This window comes from Scyliorhinus torazame, chromosome 8 (assembly GCF_047496885.1).
Source record: "Scyliorhinus torazame isolate Kashiwa2021f chromosome 8, sScyTor2.1, whole genome shotgun sequence".
Lineage (NCBI taxonomy): Eukaryota > Metazoa > Chordata > Chondrichthyes > Carcharhiniformes > Scyliorhinidae > Scyliorhinus > Scyliorhinus torazame.
In genome coordinates, this window is record NC_092714.1 from 118494987 (window position 1) to 118513938 (window position 18952).

General features: G+C 50.3%; 1 protein-coding gene across 1 annotated transcript in view; it reads left to right on the forward strand.

Annotated features, from left to right (window-relative positions):
* The window catches only part of tlr7 (toll-like receptor 7), a 63100-nt gene extending 44667 nt beyond the window's left edge, over positions 1–18433 (forward strand). Inside the window, exon 3 of the mRNA XM_072515523.1 lies at positions 11658–18433. Coding sequence (XP_072371624.1) covers positions 11658–14810 — 3153 coding nt within the window. The 3' untranslated portion in view covers positions 14811–18433. The remainder of the gene's footprint in view (positions 1–11657) is intronic.
* Positions 18434–18952: the final 519 nt, after the last annotated feature.

Consider the following 18952-nt stretch of genomic DNA (forward strand, 5'->3'; position numbering starts at 1 on the left):
TCTGACTGACGGAAAGGTGTCAGACGTAAGAATCCTCACCTCCTTCGAGGAGAGGGTCCCGGAGGTTATTGGGGTAGCTGAGGGCAGATCAATCACCCACGCGAGGCTGGTGGATGCCGCAGAGGTGAGGAACCACCAGGCTCCACACAGAGGACCTGTCAAACGTGAGTTGTTATTGCCTTACTGACTGACACATCCCTCCCACTAATCACATGTGCATTCTCCCGCAGGTCCTCCAGCCGACGGCGTCAGCCCATCCAGGGCAGCACCCTCTCCTGACTCCGAGGAGAGCTTCTCGGAGCTCTGCAACCATTATCGTCACGACACAACCGTCATCACTACCCTCCACCAGCACAAATACACATACCTCGGTGGGACATATTAGTGGACAGACTTCTGGGGCACAATCTGCTGAGCACCACACTGCTGACGATGCACATAAGGTGGAGGCAGGAACCCCCAGGCAAGACAGAGTCGGAGGTCTGCTGGATCTCAGGCCCAGCTGGGTCCCAGCCTGATGCTGAGCCAGTGGTGCAGGGGTACTCGGAACTGATGGAGATGGTACGGAGCAGCTGGAACATTCAGAGGGAGATGTCAGTGACACTCCAACAAATCCATAGCCAGTTGGAGCAGTCCCAGAGGCTACAGGTGCAGGAGATGGCACCGGCAATGCGTGGCACTTCTAAGGTGGCGACCTCAGTGGAAAGCCTGGTGCACGACGTCGGCACCATGAGTGAAGGTTTCCAAAGCGTTGCGCAGTAGGTGACAGCCATGGCTGAGGTTCTTGGCAGAATGTCCGACTCGCTGGAGTAATGTCACGCAGTACCAGGCCGACCTTGCTGAGGTTCTGCGAACATGTACCACTCTCAGATGGGCATGGCCGAGGCACTGCGGACCTTATCCCAGTGGCAGGTGGGCATTGCCGAGCTGCTGCAGAGCATGTCCCAGTTACCAAGGAGCAAAGCTGAGGGCATCGATATGATGGTGTGGACTATGGGGAGAGAGCCAGATGATACAGGGGAGACGGGGCTAGAACCAACATTCCTCCATTCCATGGTGAACCTCAGGGCACTGTGGGGACTGACCGGGCGGGAGGAGGGGACGCTGAGTGCCAACTTGGACCCATCCTATGGATTGGCGACGGTGGCCACTAGCTCCCCCGAGTTCCTCCCCTTTGATGAGGCGCCAGCGTGACAACTTGCTGGGAAGGCCGCTGAATGACAGGGAAGCCGTTGGATAAGGGATGGCTCCCGTTAATTGTATGGAAATTGGGCTTAAGTCGTGGTAATTGGTTTCTCGCCACGCAATGGCGAGATCCCGATTTCGCCTACGGGAGCGGGTTGGTGCATCATAACTGTTTGCCAACTAGTGCGGTTCTCGTTTTTGGCCTCTCCCACTTCACTGGCCTCGTTTTGCTTGAGCGGGTAACGATGCCGGAGAATTGCACCCTAGGGTTTGAATAAAACGGTGCTATTGTTGTTGACCCAAAATACCACATGGATGCCCAGCTTTGAGCTGCTAGATCTGTTCTGGATCTGTACCATGTAGCATGATGGTAGTGTCACACAACACTATAAAGCGTGTTCTCGGTGTGAAGATGGGACTTTGTCACAAGAACAATGCATTGCTCACTTCTGCCGTCACAACACAACTATTTCAATTTCAGAGGGCAGATTTTCTTTCCTGGAGGGCATTAGTAAAGCAGATGGGCTTTTAGAACAATGCGGTCTTTATTAATAAGAGAGGCATTTTATTCCAGATTTATTATTTAATTAAATTTAGACTTCCAGTTGCCATGGTGGGATCTGAACTCTCTGGATTAGGAATGCAGTAACATTACCATAATGCTACCAACCCTACAACACAGTGTCATTAGATTAGAGGCGGAGGCATTGGTGCCCCTCCCCCCACCCCATCCAGGTGGGGGTGGAGGAGGGCAGGGATAGTGAGGGATCTGAAGGGATGTTGCAGAAGTAAATCTGAAACAATACTGCCAGATTTATCTGACAGCTGGACAAAAGGGGTCCAGTTCAAAGTTGTGACAGACGTCAGGAAGAATTTCTTTATCTAGAGAATGATGGTAAGACTGATAGTTGGAAGATGCGAAGAGATCAGGAACTGTCTTTATGAGAAAAATGAAGGTATATTCTGGAAGAACGAACTGAAATGTTCTCTCTTCATCCAGAAATGCTTTGCTGCATTGCAATTTCAAAACATCTACTGCAAAGCGATTACGTCTTTCATAAGATAAAAGCGGATGCTGAAATCTTAAACAAAAACAGAAAATGCCGGACAATCTTAGCAGGTCTGACAGCATCTGTGGAGAGAGAAGGGAGCTAACGTTTCGAGTCTGGATGACTCTTTGTCAAAGCTTATTCCTATTCCTTGTGGTCTTATGATCTTACTAGATCCTGAAACGATTATATTTTGCAGGCCATTTTGTAATATAAATTTATTCGGTCTTTTTTAAAATGAATCTTCTGTGATATAGCTTTCCACCAGGCTTGCTGGCAATCTAGTCCACAATTCCATTGCAGCATTTTCTTTTGACATCTTCAAACTTTGACTACTCATCAGTGATATATATATATTTTTTAAAATATTTTTATTCTCCTTTTTCACATTTTCTCCCACATTTACACCCATCAACAATAAACAATAATCAGCAAGATATGTCAATCCCCATAATAACAACGATCCCATCTGCCCACCAACCCCCAAACATCAGCCCGCATGTTTACATAAACAAATGACAAAAAGAAATCTGGGATTACCCGTAGTCACCCTTAATCTACACAGCCCCCTCCCCCCCATCCCCCCAACTGGATGTTATCCAGTTCTTGAAAGTGCATAATAAATAGTGCCCATGACTTGTAGAACCGCTCCGAGCTTTCCCTCAGTTCGAACTTAACCTTCTCAAGGGTCAAGTATTCCAACAGGCCCCGCCACCACGCCAGGGCACTGGGTGGAGAGGCTGCTCTCCATCCCAGCAGGATCCGCCTTCGGGCGATCAACGAGGCGAAGGCTATGATATCTGCCTCTGCTCCCGTTTCCAACCCTGGCTGGACCGACACCCCGAATATGGCCTCCTGGGGACCCGGGTCCAGTTTCACACGCACCACCTTGGAAATTACCCTAAACACCTCCTTCCAGTACTCCCCTAGCTTTGGACAGGACCAAAACATATGAACGTGATTCGCACCGCGCCCCCCCCCCGCCCACAACGCTCACACACATCCTCTACTCCTTCAAAAAATCGGCTCATCCTCGCCCCCGTGAGGTGCGCTCTATATACCACCTCCAGTTGTATCAGCCCCAACCTCGCACATGAGGTGGAGGCATTCACTCTCCGGAGCACCTCACACCAGACCCCCTCCTCTGTAACCTCTCCCAGCTCTTCCACCCACTTTGCTTTGATCCCTTCCAGTGGTGCCTTATCCTCTTCCAAAATAGCTCCGTTCATCACTGACACTGCCCCCTTCTCCAGTCCCCTTGTCGTCAACACCTCCTCCAGCAATGTGGAGGCCGGTTCCTCTGGGAAGCTCTGTATCTCCTTCCTGGCAGAATCCCAAAGCTGCATGTGCCTAAACACTTCTCCCTGCTCTAGTCCATACTTCGCTTCCAGCTCCCTCAATCCTGCAAACCGACCCCGAAGAAACAAATCTTTTAGCGTCTTAATCCCCATCTCTTCCCATTTCCGAAAACTTCCATCCCACCTCCCAAGCTCAAATCTGTGGTTCCCCCGAATCGGCATTTCCCTTGACCCTAAACCCAATGCGAAGTGTTGCCGAAACTGCCTCCAGATTTTCAATGGAGCTATTATTACCGGACTCCCTGAATATTTCCCCGGAGCTATCGGGAGCGGCGCTGTTGCAAGTGCCTTCAGCCCCGATCCCCTGCACAAACTCACCTCCATTCTGACCCACTGAGAATCCACTCCTCTGACCCAGCTCCGCACTTTCTCCACATTCGCCGCCCAGTAGTAGTACAACAGGTTCGGGAGACCCAAACCTCCTGCCTGCCTTCCCCTCTGTAGCAGCACCTTTCTTACTCTGGCCACCTTCCTTCCCCATATGAATGAGGTAATCCTTCCCTCAATCTCCCTGAAAAAAGACTTTGGCAGGAAAATCGGTAGGCATTGAAAAATAAACAGGAATCGTGGCATCACATTCATTTTAACCATCTGTACCCGACCCGCCAGTGACAGAGGAAGGCCATCCCACCTTGCCAGATCGGCTTTCACTCTCCCCACCAAACTAGTGATGTTGTACCTGCGAAGCCTCCCCCACTCCCGGGCAACCTGCACCCCCAGATACCTAAAATGAGTCCCTGCTCTACGGAATGGCAGCCCCCCCCCCCCCCCCCCCCACCCCTGCCCCCACCCCCGGGCGAGACACCACAAAGCAATCACTCTTGTCCAGGTTCAACTTGTACCCCGAGAAAGACCCAAATATCCGCAGTAGCTCCAATATTCCTCCTATTGACGCACTCGGCTCTGACACATAGCGCAGCAAGTCGTCGGCATATAAGGACACCCTATGCTCTATCCCCCCCCGCACTATTCCTTTCCATGCTCCCGAACTTCTCAATGCGATGGCCAACGGATCAATCGCACGTGCAAACAGCAGGGGGGACATAGGACATCCCTGTCTCGTCCCACGGTGGAGAGAAAAGTATCTCGAACTGATATTATTTGTGCGGACACTCGCCTTCGGTTCCTTATATAATAGCTTTACCCAGTTCACAAACCTTGGTCCAATCCCAAACCGCTCCAGCACTGCCATCAGGTACCCCCATTCTACCCGATCAAACGCCTTCTCGGCGTCCAATGCTACAACTACCTCTGTTTCCTTTCTTTCCGCCAGTGCCATAACAACGTTCAAAACCCTCCTAATGTTCGAAAACAGCTGCCTCCCTTTCACGAACCCCGTTTGATCCTCCCCTATCACCTTCGGAAGGCACTCCTCCAGCCTACCCGTCAGTACCTTCGCCAACACTTTTACATCCATATTCAGAAGTGATATGGGCCGATACGACCCACACTCCGACGGATCCTTATCTTTTTTTTAGTAACAGGGAAATCGATGCCTGCCCCAAGGTTTGCGGCAACACCCCCTTCCCTATCGCCACCTCAAACATCCCCACCATCAGGGGTGCCAACCTATCCTTAAATTTTTTATAATATTCCACCGGAAACCCATCCGGCCCCGCCACCTTCCCCGACTGCATCCTCCCAATTGCATCCTTTATCTCCTGCTCCACTATTGCTCCTTCTAATGTAGCCCTGTCCCCCTCCCCTAGCCTCGGGTACTCCAGCCCATCTAGAAATTCCTGCATCTCACGGTCTCCCCCGAGTGGCTCTGACTTGTACAACCTCTCATAAAACTCCTCAAATACCTTATTAATCAGCACTGGGGCCACCACCAACTTCCCTGCCCTATCCTTCACCTGAAGAATTTCCCTTGCCGCTGCCTCCCTCCGGAGCTGACCTGCGAGCATATCTCCTGCGCCTTATCTCCATGTTCATAAACTGCACCCCTTGCTCGTCTCAGTTGGCACACCGCCTTCCTGGTGGACAGTCGGGCGAAGCTCGCCTGTAGTTCCTTCCTCTTTTCCAGCTTCGCCGGGTCCCCATCCTCTGCATACCTCCTATCTACCTCCAACATCTCATCTATTACCCTCTGCCGCTCCAACCTCTCCTCTTTATCCACCCGGGCCTTAAACAAAATTACCTCACCTCTCACCACCGCCTTTAGAGCCTCCCAGGCGACAGCCTTCGACACCTCACCTGTACAATTGAAACCTACATATTCCTTAATTACCTTTTCAATTTTCTCACAGAATACTTGGTTCCCCAAAAGCCCCACATCCAGTTTCCACCCCGGTCTCTGCGCTGCCCCTTCTCTAACACCATATCCACCCAATGTGGAGCGTGATCTGACACTGCAATTGCAGAGTATTCCGACCCCTTGACTCCAGCCAGCAAAGCCTTCCCCACCACAAAAAAGTCGATCCGCGAGTATACCTTATGGACCGCTGAGAAAAACGAATACTCCCTTTCCCTTGGGTGCAGGAACCTCCAAGGGTCCACCCTTCCCATTTCCACCATTAGCCCAGCCAGTGCCTTCGCCCCCCCCTGATGGGACCAGCGAGCGCAGCTGTGATCTGTCCAACCTTGGCTCCTGCACCAAGTTCCAGTCCCCCCCCCCACAATCAGCTTATGCGTGTCCAAGTCGGGAATAGCCCCAAACACCTTCCTCGCGAATCCCACATCGTCCCAATTGGGACCGTATTCACTTAACAGCGCCAATAATCTCCCCTCCAGTGCCCCTGTCACAATCACATATCTACCCCCCTGATCTGCCACCACCTTCTCCATCTAGGAGCGTACCCTTTTGCTGACCAGCACCGCTACCCCTCGAGCCCTTCCATCAAACCCGGAGTGAAACACTTGGCTAACCCAGCCCTTTTTAAGTCTCACCTTGTCCTTCACCCTCAAGTGAATCTCCTGCAGCATTGCTACATCGGCTTTCAAACTTTTAAGATGTGCAAGCACCCTTGACCGGACCTCCTAGCCCTGTCATGTTCCACGTGATTATCCTTACTGGGGGTCTCTCACCCCCCCCACCTTTCTTATCCACCATCACCATACCACCGGGCCCTGCCCTATAAGCCTGTCCCGCCCCTGTCCATTGTTAACATTGAACCCCTTCCCCCCTCCCAAGAACCCCCCCTACAAAAACATCCCCCAGCATCCATCCCTCCACCTGCTCTTGCTCGCCTCGTAGGCCCATTGAAGCCTGCTATCCAGGCTCCAACGTCCGCAGTCCTCCTCTCACCTCACCCCCGTTCACTAACTGACTTTAGTTAGCTAGCGCGGGTGGCTCCCCCCGCCAAAACCTCTCGCCCCCTTCCACCCAGTCCCAGAGAAAGAAACACCAAAACAAACCCAACAATCCAACCCCTACAATTCACTAACATAACATTTAACCGTCGCAACACAGAACGCCATTAACTTGAACTCTGTAACAATGCAAAGAGAAGTAAATTTCAATACAAATCAGTAAAAAGTTGTAACATTTGTACATTTTCCAGCCGCTCAAACACAGTCCACAGTCTCTCTTCCAGTTCCGCTCTTCACGTCTATCCCAAGCCTTCTGCCCTCATGAACCCCTCAGCCGCCTCCGCTGTCTCAAAATAAAAGTATTTGGCGTCATATGTTACTCTCAACTTCGCCGAGCACACCACACCAAATCGCACCCCCTTCTTGCACAAAGCCGCCTTCACTCGCCCAAACGCCGCTCGTCTTTTTGCCAACTCCACCGTCCAGTCCTGGTAGAGCCGAACCGCAGTACCATCCCAACAGCACCTCACGCTCCTGCTTCACCCAGCTTAATACTTTCTCCTTCATGCAAAACTTATGGAAGCAGATAATTACTGGCCTTGGTGGCTCGTTCACTTTGGGCTTCGGCCTTAATGACCGATGAGCTCGGTCTAGCTCGTACAGGGTGGGGCTCTCACCCTCCCTCATCAGCTCCGCCAACTTCTTAGCGAAGTATTGCATTGGCGTTGGGCCCTCTGTCCCTTCGGGCAAGCCCACAATTCTCAAATTGTGCCGCCTTGAGCGGTTTTCCAAGTCTTCCAGCTTTGCTCGGAGTCCTCTGTTAACCTCCACCACCCTCCGCAGCTCGTCCCCCATGGAGGTGACCTGATCGCTGTGTCGTGTCACGGCCTCCTCGACCTCCTTCATCTTCTCGCCCTGCTCTCTCACCTCGGCCAATGCCTTTGCCACCTCCACCCTCATCGGGCCGATTGCCTCCTCCAACAATGACCTCAACACGACCACCATCTCTTTCTTCAGGACCTCCATGTGCCTCACCAAACGTTTTTCCAGCTCCACCACCATCACCTTGGTCATCTTCTCCACCGTAAGTAGTACGGCCCCGCCTTGCAGTTCGGCTTCCGCCATCCTGTCAACACTTTTGCTTTTGCTCGTCTATTCCTTCGGCGGCGAACCCGCGTTTCCTCCTTTCTTCGACGCTGCTTTTCGCATCCTTTAGCGGCTTATTGTTTTTTATCTTCTTTCCTTTTTCCTCTCTCCTTCACCCTCCTGCCCTTCATCAATCTGACATTCTTCTTTTTTGAAAAAAAAAACGTTCACCAAACTTCCTTAAATCTTCTTTCTTTCTCCTCTACATTCACCTGGGACCAGGCTTCAACCTTCTTTCTTCTTCCTAGGTGGGAGCCATCCGACGTGGAACACCCTCCCTACATGGTGCCCTGGCCTCGGGCCTGCCGCCTCGGCCTTTTCGTAGCTCCGCCCCCACTGCTCTAACCTGCCGCGCCGGGTCCAGCGCCTCAGCCCCCGCCGCCCGACACCCGCGCGGGGTTCTTCGCCGTTTTTTAAACCGGCTCCGCTGGCTGCTTGTGGTGGCCCCAATGGCCGACGATAGTCGGGGAGTGCGTGAGGACTTGTGGATTTCCCCGAAATCGCCGCGAATCGCGGCCACCGGCGGGAGATCTTGTTATTGCGGCCGCCCTGCTTGCCCACGCCACCGGAAGTCTCATCAGTGATATTTTAAGACATTGAGGATGTCTTCCAATTGCTCCTAACAGCACTCCAGTACAGATATTGAAAGTTGGTATCCAGTGTCAATAATGTCTCAGAGAACCAGTGGATGTGGTATATTTGGATTTTCAGAAAGCTTTCAGAAAGTGTGCAAAATGAAAGTGTATGCAATTGGGGGTAATATATAGGCATGAATTCAGAACTGGTTGGCAGACAGGAAGCAGAGAGAAGCAAAAAACGGGTATTTTTCAAAATGGAAGGCGGCGACTAGTGGGGTCCCATAAGAATAAGTGCTATGGCCCCAGCTATTCACAATAGATATCAATCTCTTGGATGAGGGACCCGGAACCAAATGTAATATTTTCAAGTTTACTGATGATACAAACCTTCGTGGGGATGTGAGTGGGAAGGATGTTAAGAGGCTTCAGAATAATTTAGACAAATTGAGTGAGTGGGCAAATACATAAACAGATTGAGAGTATTATTTAAATGGGGATAAATTGGGAAATGTTGATGTACAAAGAGACCTGGGTGTCCTTGTACACCAGTCACTGGAAGCAAGCTTGTGGATACAGCAAGCAGTGAGGAAGGCAAATGGTATGTTGGCTTGCATTGCAAGAGGACTTCAGTGTACAGGAGCAAGCATACCTTACTGCAGCTGTACAGAGTTATGCTGAGGCCACCACGTGCAGTTTTGGTCTCCTTACCTAAGAATGGATATGCTTGCCATAGAGAGATTGCAGCGATTTCACCAGATTGATCCCTGGGTAGGATTGTCATATGAGGAGGAATGGGATCAACTAGGCCTGGATTCACTGGAATTTAGAAGAATGAGAGAGAATCTCACTGAAATGTATAAAATTCTGACAGTGAGGAACAGTCTGGATGCATGGATGTTATTTCCTCTGACTGGGGGGTTGAGAACAAGGGGTCACAGTCTCAGGATACGGGGTAGGCCATATAGGACTGAGATGAGGAGTAACCTCTTGACTCAGTGATGAACCTGAGGAATTCCCTACAACACGAGGGCTGTGGAGGCCAATCACCGAATATATTTAAGAAGGAAATAGATAGATTACGAGACTCTATCAAGCGGCATAGGCAGAGTTTGGGAGTATGGCGAAGATCAGCTATGATCTTATTGAATGGTGGAGCAGGCCTGATGGGCTGAATGGACTACTGCTGCTCCTATTTTCTGTATCTCAATATGTCTCACTGCTATTTAAATAAAATGATACAAGGTCAGCGAACCATTACAGCTCCTGGGACTGCACATCAGAAATTGTCATATATCGTGGAACAATTTTAAATAATCTCCAAAAGAAGACTCCAATCTAAATTTATGATAGTATTTTGTCATTTAAAGTTACCCATGTGTGGGTCCAATGATTTGAAGTGGTGGGGTGAGTTATTTAATGTAGCATTCTTGGTTCCTCATATACTGTTTTGGCACACAGAATAAAGCTGCTCAAATGGATGCTATATGGTAAAAGTTAGGAAACAAACTCATCATTCCAATAGGTGACACCTCTTTTACAGTTACCTACCCCTGCAGTACATCCGTTTGGCTGATTCTTATTTGTGAGACTGGACTGGTCCGACAGAGCAAATTCGGGAAAATAAAAAATGTTCCACTCACAAAAGGATCCAGATGCAGAGGGCACAGGTTTGAAGTGATTGGCAAAATAAATAAAAGCCACATCAGGAAAACAAGAAACCTTTTTCCACGCAGGTGTGTGTTTGGGGGTATCAGGAGTGTGTGGCGGAGGCAAATTCAGTCCAGACATGCAAAAGGGAATTGGATTGTTATTTGAAAAAAGAAGAGAATTTTCAGGAGGGGAGTGGCACAAATGAAATTGCTTGATTGGAGATCTGGGGCGTCATTCTCCGCCCCCCCGCCGGGTCGGAGAATGGCCGTTGGGCGCCGTGAATCCCGCCCCCGCCCCCGTCGAAGTTCCCGGTACCGGAGATTGGGCGGGGGCGGGAATCGGGCTGCGCCGGTTGGCGGGACCCCCCGCTCAATTCTCCGGCCCGGATGGGCCGAAGTCCCACCCAGAAATTGCCTGTCCCGCCGGCGTAAATCAAAGCTGGTATTTACCGGCGGGACCAGGCGGCGTGGGCGGGCTCCGGGGTCCTGGGGGGGGCGCGGGGCAATCTGACCCCGGGGGGTGCCCCCACGGTGGCCTGGCCCGCGATCGGGGCCCACCGATCCGCGGGCGGGCCTGTGCCATGGGGGCACTCTTTCCCTTCCGCCTCCGCCACGGCCTCCACCATGGCGGAGGCGGAAGAGACTCTCCACACTGCGCATGCGCGGGAAACTGTCGGCGGCCGCTGATGCTCCCACGCATGCGCCGCATTTCCGCGCCAGCTGGTGGGGCAACAAACGCCATTTCCGCCAGCTGGCAGGGCAACAAACGCCATTTCCGCCAGCTGGCGGGGCGGAAATCCCTCCGGCGTCGGCCTAGCCCCTCAATGTTGGGGCTCGGCCCCCAAAGATGCGGAGCATTCCGCATCTTTGGGCCGGCGCGATGCCCGTCTGATTGGCGCCGTTTTTGGCGCCAGTCAGCGGACATCGCGCCGTTGGGGGAGAATTTCGCCCCTGGTACCGACACGATGGGCTGAATGCCCTCCGACTGCACTGTAACAATTCTGTGATTCTGGTGGAGGGGGGGAAATGGGGGGGGCAAGTTTACAACAGTTCACATAGTCAGTGTTACAGTGGTTAGCACTGCTGCCTCACAGCTCCACGGACCTGTCTTCAATTCCGGTCTAGGGTGACTGCGTGGAGTTTGTACGTTCTCCCCATGTCTGCGTGGGTTTCCTCTGGGTGCTCCGGTTTCCACCCACAGTCCAAAGATGTGCAAGTTAGATGTATTGGCCATGCTTATTTGCTCCTTAGTGTCCAGGGTTACAGGGATCCGGCAGGGTGTGGGCTTAGACAGGGTGCTCTTTCGGAGGCTCTGGGCAGACTTGATGGGACGAGCACTGTAGAGACTCTATATATTCGATAAAACCATCCTATCCCTTACCCTGAAATCTTACAACAAATGGGAAAGTTGCTAAAATTACCGTATTCTTTCTATTCTAGGTCTACCTGAAGTGTGAATCTGCCCACCTCCTCTTTCTATTGACCTCAGTTTCCGCATCGGCTGCAAGCAGATGGTTTCCAAGAAGTCTCCCGTGTGATGTGACTAAAAATAAGAGTGCAGTGCTTGTGGACTGCAGCGAGCGAGGACTGGTCCAGGTGCCCAGTGGCTTCCCTGCCAATGCCACCAACATCAGCCTGACCATCAACCACATCCTGGAGGTGCACAGCCACTCCTTCCCGGGCCTCAGTAACCTCACGGAGGTTGACCTGCGGTGTAACTGCATGCCCGTCAGGCTGGGTCCAAAGGACAAAGTGTGCACCAGGCCCCCCCGGATCCACCCAGGAGCCTTCGCCGCCCTGCCCGCCCTGAGGTCGCTCTACCTGGACGGGAACCAGCTCCGGGAGATCCCGCAAGGTCTGCCCAGCACTCTCACCGTGCTCAGCCTGGAGGCCAACAGCATCTGGGTCTTGGCCAAGGCCAACCTGTCAGAGCTCACCACCCTGGAGGCCATCTACCTGGGTCAGAACTGCTACTATCGCAACCCGTGCAACGCCTCTTACCAGATCGAGCAGGACGCCTTCTACAGCCTGGAGCGTCTCTCCATCCTATCCCTCAAAGATAACAACCTGACTCACGTCCCCGGCAAACTACCGGGCAGCCTCAGGCAGCTTTACCTCTACAATAACGTGATTGAGCGGATCGGCGAGGGGGACCTGGCTGAGCTGGCCGGCTTGGAAATCCTTGACCTGAGTGGCAATTGCCCCCGCTGTTACAACGCCCCTTACCCTTGCCAGCCCTGCCCTTCTCCGGGGCACATCCAGATCCATCCCCACGCCTTCCGGGCACTCAACAACTTAAAGGTCCTGCGCCTCCACAGCAACTCGCTGCAAGAAGTGCCCAGCTCCTGGTTCAAGAACACCCCTGGCCTGAAAATACTGGACCTGTCCCAGAATTTCTTACTCAAAGAAATAGCCACCGCCCCTTTCTTAACCTACTTGACCAAGCTGGTGGAAATAGACCTCTCCTTCAACTATGAACTCAAATTGTACGCCAAGTATCTGAATCTGTCCAAGACTTTTTCCAAGCTGGAGTCTCTGCAGAGTTTGAGATTGCGGGGTTATGTGTTTAAGGATCTGGAGATGCGGAACCTGGACCCGCTGCTGGAGCTGAGGAACCTGCGGCTCCTGGACCTGGGCACCAACTTCATCAAAGTGGCCGACCTGCAGATTTTCACCAAGTTCCAGGCTCTGGAGGTGATCAACCTCTCGGAGAACAAGATCTCACCCAGCTCCAGCTCCAGCTCCGAGTCGCTGGGTGCCTGGTGTGGGGGCAGCTCCCACCGCCAACGAGGCGACACTGCCTTCTACGGCTCTGCGGAGCAGATCCACTACTTCCGCTACGACGACTTTGGCCGGAGCTGCAAGTCCGCGGTGAGGGAGTACTCCCCCTTGGTGCCTGCCCGCCAAACAGAGTGCAGCCGCTACGGCTCCACCTTGGACCTGAGCAGGAACAACATCTTCTTCATCAGCCCCGCGCAGTTCAGTAACCTCTCCTTCCTGCGCTGCCTCAACCTGTCCGGCAATGCCCTGAGCCAGAGCCTGCGGGGCACTGAGTTCCAGGCCCTCCCCGACCTCCTCTACCTGGACCTGTCCAACAACCGCATCGACCTGCTCTTCCAGTCTGCCTTCCGCGAGCTGAGGCAGCTGCGGGTCCTCGACCTCAGCAACAACAACCACTACTTCCAGATGGAAGGCCTGACCCACAGGCTGGAGTTCATCCAGAACCTCACCGCCCTGTCCAAGCTGAGGATGAACGAGAACGACATCCACTCCTCGGCGGACCTGGTGCTGAGGAGCAAGTCCCTCAACGTGCTGGAGTTCCGGGGGAACCGCCTGGACTACATGTGGCGGGACGGCAATGAGAAATACATCCACTTCTTCAAGGAGCTGGACAACCTGACCCGCCTCGACCTGTCTGACAACCGCCTGACCTTCATCCTGCCCGAGGTCTACGAGCACCTCCCGCCCGGCCTGAAGGAGCTGCTGCTGGCCGGCAACCAGCTGTACACCTTCAACTGGGGCAGGCTTCACCTGCTGGCCGCCCTGGAGCTGCTGGACCTGAGCGGGAACCAGCTGGCCACCGTGCCCCGGGAGCTGTCCAACTGCACACGCACCCTGCACACCCTCATCCTGACCAAGAACCGGCTGTCACAGCTCAGCCCGCACTTCCTGAGGGGGGCCACCTTCCTGCGCTACCTGGACCTCAGCTACAACCGCCTGAGGACCATCCAGGCCTCCAGCTTCCCGGAGGAGGCCCTGGGCCGCCTGCAGCAGCTGCTGTTGGCCGGCAACCGCTTCCTCTGCACCTGCGACGCCGTCTGGTTCGTCTGGTGGGTGAACCGCACCTCGATCCACATCCCACGGCTGGCCACCGACCTGACGTGCGCCTCGCCGCCGGCCCAACGCGGCCAGAGTGTCATCCTGCTGGACCTGGCCTCCTGTGAGCTGGACTGGCTGGGCGTGGGCCTGTACACCGCCACCTCCAGCCTCATTCTGGCCCTGTTGCTGCTCTCCACTGGCCGCCACTTCTTCTCCTGGGACCTCCGCTACGGCTACCACTTCTGCCTGGCCAAGCTCAGGGGCTACCGGCCGCTGCCCGCCCATGGCTGCACCTACGGGGCCTTCGTGGCCTACGACACCAAGGACTCAGCGGTGGCCGAGTGGGTGCTGAAGGAGCTGCTCACCAACCTGGAGCAGAGGGGCGAGAGACGCTTCCTCCTGTGCCTAGAGGAGAGGGACTGGCTGCCCGGCCAGCTGGTGATGGACAACCTCTCGCAGAGCATCCACCAGAGCAGGAAGACGGTGTTCGTTCTCACTGAGCTGTACGTGGCCACGGGCACATTCCGGACTGCTTTCTACATGGCCTACCAGCGGCTGCTGGACGAGAAGCTGGACGTGATCGTGCTCATTCTGCTGGAGAAGGTGTGGCAGCGCTCCAAGTACCTCCGGCTGAAAAAGAGACTGTGCAGGGGCTCGGTCCTCGAGTGGCCCTGTAATCCCCGGGCTCAGCCCCTTTTCTGGCAGCGTCTGAGAAATGCACTGGACACTGACAATCACATGTCACAAGGGAAACTCTTCAACGAAATTATATAGCTGGCTGCAATTGAGGAGGGGGAGAGGGTGTGTGTGTGTGTGGAGATGTGCCAGATACTGTCTACTTTCCATTAATGCCAAGTCATCATCCATCAAAAGATTTTCAACAAAACCTAAAATGTCCAAAGTTCCACTTGATAAACTCTCACCAAATGACCATCCACCTATAACCCACAGTGTAAATACATGGAAGGTGGTGGTTTTGCATCACCTAGCCTAGTTATCAGCTAGTTTGTACACATTAATTGCCACTAATGTTTATAGTTCAATTCTCACTGTGGAACAGCGATTCATAGTATACCAACCCACTGTGGTGATGACTAAAATGTTCAACGATATAAGCCAAACGGTATCAGGTTTATATCATCATTGCTAACAACCCCCTGTTTATATTCAACTTGAATTTTTTTAAATCGCAGGAATTGTAACGCCCCAGTAACAAAATATTCACAGCTGCCTTGAGTCCTTGTAGAATGATACCATTGAATGAATATTGCATCACACTTTGTGCTATATTAGTAAATAAACTTATTTGATATGTGATTAATGGAATGCTATGGTGAGCAATACAGCATCCAGTTATTTACTATCTTAAATATCACTGCTAATTCTGACCCATTAATAACCATAGCATATGTGACCCCCAATATTATTAGATTTGGGACTACAGATACCTCATTCAGACAAAGTTACTCTGGTTACAATGTTTTGGACTACACTGTTGCCAGTATTCAACGTACACAGAGTCAGACTGAAGAGATCTCATCTTGGATTACTTAAAGACAAAATGTTTAGATCTAAGTACATTGCTAAATTAAGCAATTAATACAGCTTTCTAAGACACAGTTGTATTAACACAAGTGAAACCTTTGCGTACTTCTTAATTGAGTCTTCCAGCAGCAATTAATTATCTTGCAACTGATTCATTTTTGAAAAATATAATTAATTTCATTCCAGCTACTGTCTCACTTGAGACCTTGAACTCGTGAGATTTGAATGGGTAGTTTCAGCACAGCACTTGTAATAAACTCATGCCCCAAGGTATATGATCAAACTTTTGAGTTTGAGTTTAGTTTTGTTGTAGAATAGAATACAATAGAATCTCTACAGTGCATAAGGACACTATTCAGCCCACCTGCACCGACACCCCAAAAGAGCATCCTACGTAGGTCCACTTCCCCCCCAATCCCCGTAACCCCATACCCACCTCACCTTTGGACACTAAGGGCAATTTAGCATGGCCAATCGACCTAACCTGCACATCTTTGAATTGTGGGAGGAAACCCACGCAGGCACAGGGAGGACATGCAAACTCCACAGTCACCCAAGGTCATAATCGAACCCAAGTCCTTGGCGCCGTGAGGCAGCAGTGCTAACCACTATGCTGCCCTTATGTATATTCAATGTAACTGATTAGATGCCTGTAATATTAATATGATTCATTAACCAGGCAAGGCACTACAGGAGTAAAAACAGAAAATGGTGGGAAAACGCAACAGTTCTGGCAGCATTTTTAGTGAGAGAGACAAAGTTAATGTTTTGAGTCCATATCACATCTTCAGAGCTAAAGAGAGGGAGAAGTGTGATGGATTTGATACAGTTTAAGAGTGGGTGGAGCAAAATAGAGGTTCAGGGATAGATGGGGGCTCAGGAAGATTTCACAAATATGTCATAGGCGCAAGACAAAGGGAGTGTTAATAGTAGTGTTAAAGACTAAAGAAGGTGTTGATAGTGGCATAAAGGCAAGATAGCAGAAAGTGTTAATAGTAGAATAAGGGTTAGCGCTCTGAAAGCAAAACTTCAGAAAAAGTGACAGATAGTCCTGGGGAGCACAGGGGGGCGGGTGACAGGAAGAGGTTGGGAACAAAAAAAAGAATTAAAGGAAGTCAAAATGAAGGAGAGAGTTCATTGTCTGAAGTTGCTGAACTCAATGCTAAGTCCAGAAGTGCCTTCTCTCCTTCAAATCTTCCCTGAGCTCCCACCGGTCAAATTTTCCCTCACTTTACATTGGAAGAAATGTTTCCCTCTCCACTGATGCTGCCAGATTTGCTGAGATTCGCCAGCATTTTCTGTTTTTATTTCAAATTTCCAGCTTCCGCAGTATTTTGCTTTTATACCAAGGCATTACAGGGGGCAGATAGAAAACTAGCAAGCAGAAAATATGACAAAGAACTTGCATTTATACAGTACCTTTCATTTCTTCAGTGTATCCTGAAGTGCATCACACTTAATTAATTACATTTGACGTGTCACTGTTGTTTATTGTTCGAAAACCAAGGCATATAATTCATGCAAAGCAAGTTCCCATAAACACTAATGATATCAATTACCAGTTGGTCTGTTTTGGGGAATGTTGATTAAGGGATGAATTTAGCCAGGGAACAGGAAGACCTTGCTGATAACTTTCAAAATAAATGCCATCAGATCTTGCACCTGAACAAGAAGATGAAGTCTCCATTTAACATATTGTTATGGGCGAGGTGTTTTCAGAACCCCAAATTGTATCATGGAGTTCAACCAACCTCACCATTTAATGTATTTGTTGCTTTTCCGAGCACACGGCTTTTTCCCTAGGTGTGGGATTACAATTATGGACACGTGGGTTTTTAAACACAAAACACTGTTTATTCCATGAATTCAAGTTAACATCTTAAATAAACATTGGATCTCTTAACACCCCTTACTTCAAAGATAACTCAGAAAATATTGCAACAGTAAATAATTCTTTAAAATGTTCCTTCAAACTTCCAAGAGACTTAACACCTTTAAACAGTGTCACATCAGGTTAAAGGATATATATTTTTACTGTAGAATGGCAGAGATATATTAGCTTGGGTGACTTCAGCTCCAGCACCTTGCTTTCTTCCTGCAAACACACAGACACACCCCAAGATGCTTTCTCAAACCTGGCTTTCTCCCTTCAAGCACTCACAGCAAACCAGAACTTCTCAAGCTGCTGTCTCAAACTGGCATTCTACTTTTAAACTGCTCACAGCAAAACAGCCAGGCACTTTTAAACTGCTCTCAGCAAAACCAGCCAGGCACTTTTTAAAACTGAAACTAAAACCTGCAAAATGGCTGACCTGAGCTGAGCTCCACCCACTCTATGACATCACTGTTTTCTTAAAGGTACATTGCTTAAACATCCAGTTCTTAAAGGCACTCTCGCATGACAATATCATCTGAAAGCAACAAGTTCTTCAAGACAGCAATCCTCATTGCCACACTGATGTTCCAGCATAGACTATGTCCCGGTTCTGGTGTTGGCATTAGAACTCTAAAACTTTCTCATTCTGAGAGGAGTGTACTAGCATTGGATCATGTATATGCCTGTATTTCTAATATATTGAAAGTCATTAGCTTTCACATTTTCTGTCAATGCCATTTGACTTCCTGTTGTCATTTTGCCAAACAATTTTTTGTGTCCATATTTAGATAGAAAACTGTATAAACTGTAGTGATGACTCTGATTATACAGACTGGCTGCTGTGTTCCTGCTATTCTATCAATGGTTTCTGAAAATGATTTTCAATTGCCAGTAACGCTAATTTCCAATGCCCAAATTAAGTGTTGAACCAAAATATTAAAATAACATAATTCTATTTATCAATTGATTCATTTTGTGTGCGTGTTTTTTTAAGCTGTGAGGGAGTCAGGGGGAATGACAGTGTTCTGATTACACATTAACTTTTTTTGTGGTTCATAAACTTTAAGGAAGAGACTTGCAATAGGAGAAAAGGGGGTGGGAGAGACAAAGGAAGGAAAGGCCATGCCTTTCTTCAATTGAAAATAATTCAAGCTAACTACCAATGTTAATGGCTTACCCCCATAAGAAAGAGGTCCCAATTTCTAACATTTATAAATCAACGAAACTGAAAGGCAAGCAGATTGTTTCTTTCCTCATCCTAATTTAACTTTTTGGGAAAGTATTAATTTCATTCGTAAAAAAAAACCTGTTTGAATGAAACAGGATTAATAGCTAGAACAACTGGTTGAGACCCTTGTCACCTGAACATAGGGATAGAAAGTGACAACTAGTGTCTGTTTCCCTTACCATAACAACATTCACTACTTCCCCCTGAAATGAAAGCAGAGAAGACTAGGGGATAAAGAAGAAGAGTTAAGGAAATAGAAGTAGAAGA